Source organism: Nannospalax galili, unplaced genomic scaffold (assembly GCF_000622305.1).
Source record: "Nannospalax galili isolate Female #2095 unplaced genomic scaffold, S.galili_v1.0 scaffold482, whole genome shotgun sequence".
In the NCBI taxonomy this organism is placed as follows: domain Eukaryota; kingdom Metazoa; phylum Chordata; class Mammalia; order Rodentia; family Spalacidae; genus Nannospalax; species Nannospalax galili.
The window spans coordinates 560,237-562,789 of record NW_008347521.1 but is presented as its reverse complement, the minus strand read 5'-3'; the positions used below and the strand labels follow the sequence as shown (position 1 = coordinate 562,789).

Genomic DNA, 2,553 nt, shown 5'->3' with positions numbered 1-2,553 from the left:
CGCCAGCCCGCGCGGGGCTCCTCGGCGGCCCGCGCCCCACTGCCCTTAGCCGCGCAGCGCCACCGCACTCACCTGCCCCGCGCCCTGCCGCCGGCTCCCGCTCCGGGTGCGCGGAAACAGCTCCGGCTGCGACTACGGCCCGGAGCCGACGCCCGCATCCGCCGCACTCAGTCACCTCCCGCTGGCGGGGCTCCGCGCTACACCCGCCCACCGCCCACAGAGCCTGCGCTAATGCGCGCGCTGGCCTCTCGGGCCCGCCTCCCGGCAGCTCCGCCCCGCCCACCTCTAGAGGACCAATCCCCGAAGTCCGCTCCCTGTAGCCCCGCCCCACCCGCTCTCGAGGGCCAATCCCGGTCCCGCCCTTGCAGGAGGCAGCGCTGTACCCTCGCCTTCTGCGGTCCACCGTTGCGTTTCTCCTGCTCGGTCGTACCTATGGTGGCTGGCGGGGGACTGCGGTGGCCGGATCCTGCAACAGGACCGCCTTAGGGAGAGATAACCGGCACCTTCCCGGCCCTCTGTAGCTCACCCCAGGCACACTGTACCCACTTCCCTCGCTGGCCCCTTCCCAGCCCATCTCCGCAGTCTGGTTCGTCTACCCGGTGGGACAGACTCGGCGCCCCCGGGGTGCTGCTTGGATGTGGCGCTGAGTCGCCGCCTCGCCGCTGGCCTTTTTTTCCCTGCGCTGTGAACTATCGAAACAGTGGAAAAGTCCAGCTTTGAAACACTTCCGTGTGTTCCTTTCTGCACAACAGCAGCTAACGTTTGCTTGCAGAGCCTTACACTTTTCCCAGTGCTTTCGCTTGCCTTACCCTGTTGTCAGGACTGCTGTACTGTCCCTATTGTGATCTACTGTCCCTATTGTAACCTAATGCTATTTTAATAGCTCAGGCAAACAGTTGAGTAGTCTCAGAATTTACAAACAACCTCATATAAAGTAAAGGCGGCAAGTCAATTCAGAGGTGAAAGAATAGTTTGATAAATGATCTTACTTTGGGTTGTTTTGTTCTTGTTTGGTTGATTTTTAAGAGGGTCTCACTATGTAACCCAGGATAGCCTCACACTTGGACTCCGTATCTTCCTGCCTCAGCGCCCCCCTCTGCCCAGTGCTGGCCTTTCAACCCAGCACTCATGAGGTTGAGACAAGAGGATTGCAAGTCACAGGCTAAACTGAGCTACATAACTAAACTCTGACTCAAAAAAAGTAATGTAATTTTAGGCAGATGTTTTAGGCAGAATACCCACAATCAATTAAAGAAAAAACATTAGTTATTAGTCTAGATAATAGTTTGAAAATTCTGCCTGACATCACTGTAAGTTTTCCTTAAAAATAATGAGCTGGAGAGATGGCTTAGCAGTTAAGAGCACTGGCTGCTCTTGCAGAGGACTGGGGTTCTGTTCCCAGCACCCACATGGCAGCACTCGGTAACTTCAGCTCCAGGGGAATTTGATGTCCTCTTCTGACCTCCCGAGGGCATTGCATAGCAGAGGTGCACTTACATACATGCAGGTAATACACTCATACGCATAAATAAAAACAATAAATAAAATATTTTAAAAGAGAATTAAAAAAGTAAAGGCCAGGCATAGTGGTACACACCTGTAATGCCAGCTCTTGAGAGGCAGAAGCAAGTAGATCTCTGTGAGTTCAAGTCCAGACTGGTCTACAAATTGAGTTTTGGGCTAGCTAGGGTTACAAAGTGAGACCTTGTCTCAAAAAAAAAAAAAAGTTTTAAAAGATAGCTGGAAGATAACTGGACAAAACACTTGGCAAACACGTTGTACCTCTTCTACAAAAGTGTTCCTTAGACTGGTGTGGTGGCTCATGCCTTTTCATACTAGTACTCAGGAAGCAGAGGTAAGGGGATCTCTGTGAGATGGAGGCCAGCATGGGTTACATAGTGAGTTCTACGACAGCTGGAGCTACAAGGAAACCCTGTCTCAAAAAGCCCCCCAAAGGAGTGTCTATGAATCGATTCTTGCAGTGTATTAAAATTACTGGTGAAGTATACAAATAGGATATTATGAGGACAGAAAATATAAATGGTCAATTTAATTTAAAAGAACTTACATTTTCTGATCCCCAGCATTGGGGGGGAAGGGAGCTTAATTTCACTAATAGTAATAGAAAACCAAATTAAAACTATTTTTCCCTCATCAGATTGGTAAACATTAACAAAGGTACATGTGGGAAACAAACCTTGTGTAACTCACATAAGAATATAAATTGCTACACAGTTTCTGGCAGTAACCTGGAGGCGTGGGTTAAATTTTAACATACACATACCTAGCCCATTAACTTTGCCATAGGAAATTTAAAGAAAATACCAACCGTTATGCTCTACATATGTATTCAGGATGAGGGAGTGTGCTGAGTGCATGTGACTGCATTTGAAAAAAGGAACTGAGGCCATTCTAGGTTACATGCTCTGCTTCAAAAACCAGGGTGAGAGAAGGTTGCCGGTCTAATTCCAAGCATCTATAACTAATTATTGCATGCCGAATAGGAGTTTGGGGGCTGGAGAGATGGCTTAGCAGTTAAGAGCATTGTTTGCC

General features: G+C 49.2%; 1 protein-coding gene across 4 annotated transcripts in view; it reads right to left on the bottom strand.

Annotated features, from left to right (window-relative positions):
* Faim (Fas apoptotic inhibitory molecule) overlaps nucleotides 1-208 on the bottom strand; it is a 23,738-nt gene extending 23,530 nt beyond the window's left edge. For 3 of the 4 annotated variants that reach the window (XR_001872708.2, XM_008844106.3, XM_008844108.2), the window contains exon 1: nucleotides 73-208. Coding sequence is in view for 2 of the 4 variants with exons in the window: in XM_008844106.3 (XP_008842328.1) it covers nucleotides 73-158 (86 nt within the window). In the remaining 2 variants the exon portion in view is untranslated. The remainder of the gene's footprint in view (nucleotides 1-72) is intronic. The other variant, XM_008844109.2, reaches the window with a different exon arrangement.
* Nucleotides 209-2,553: the final 2,345 nt, after the last annotated feature.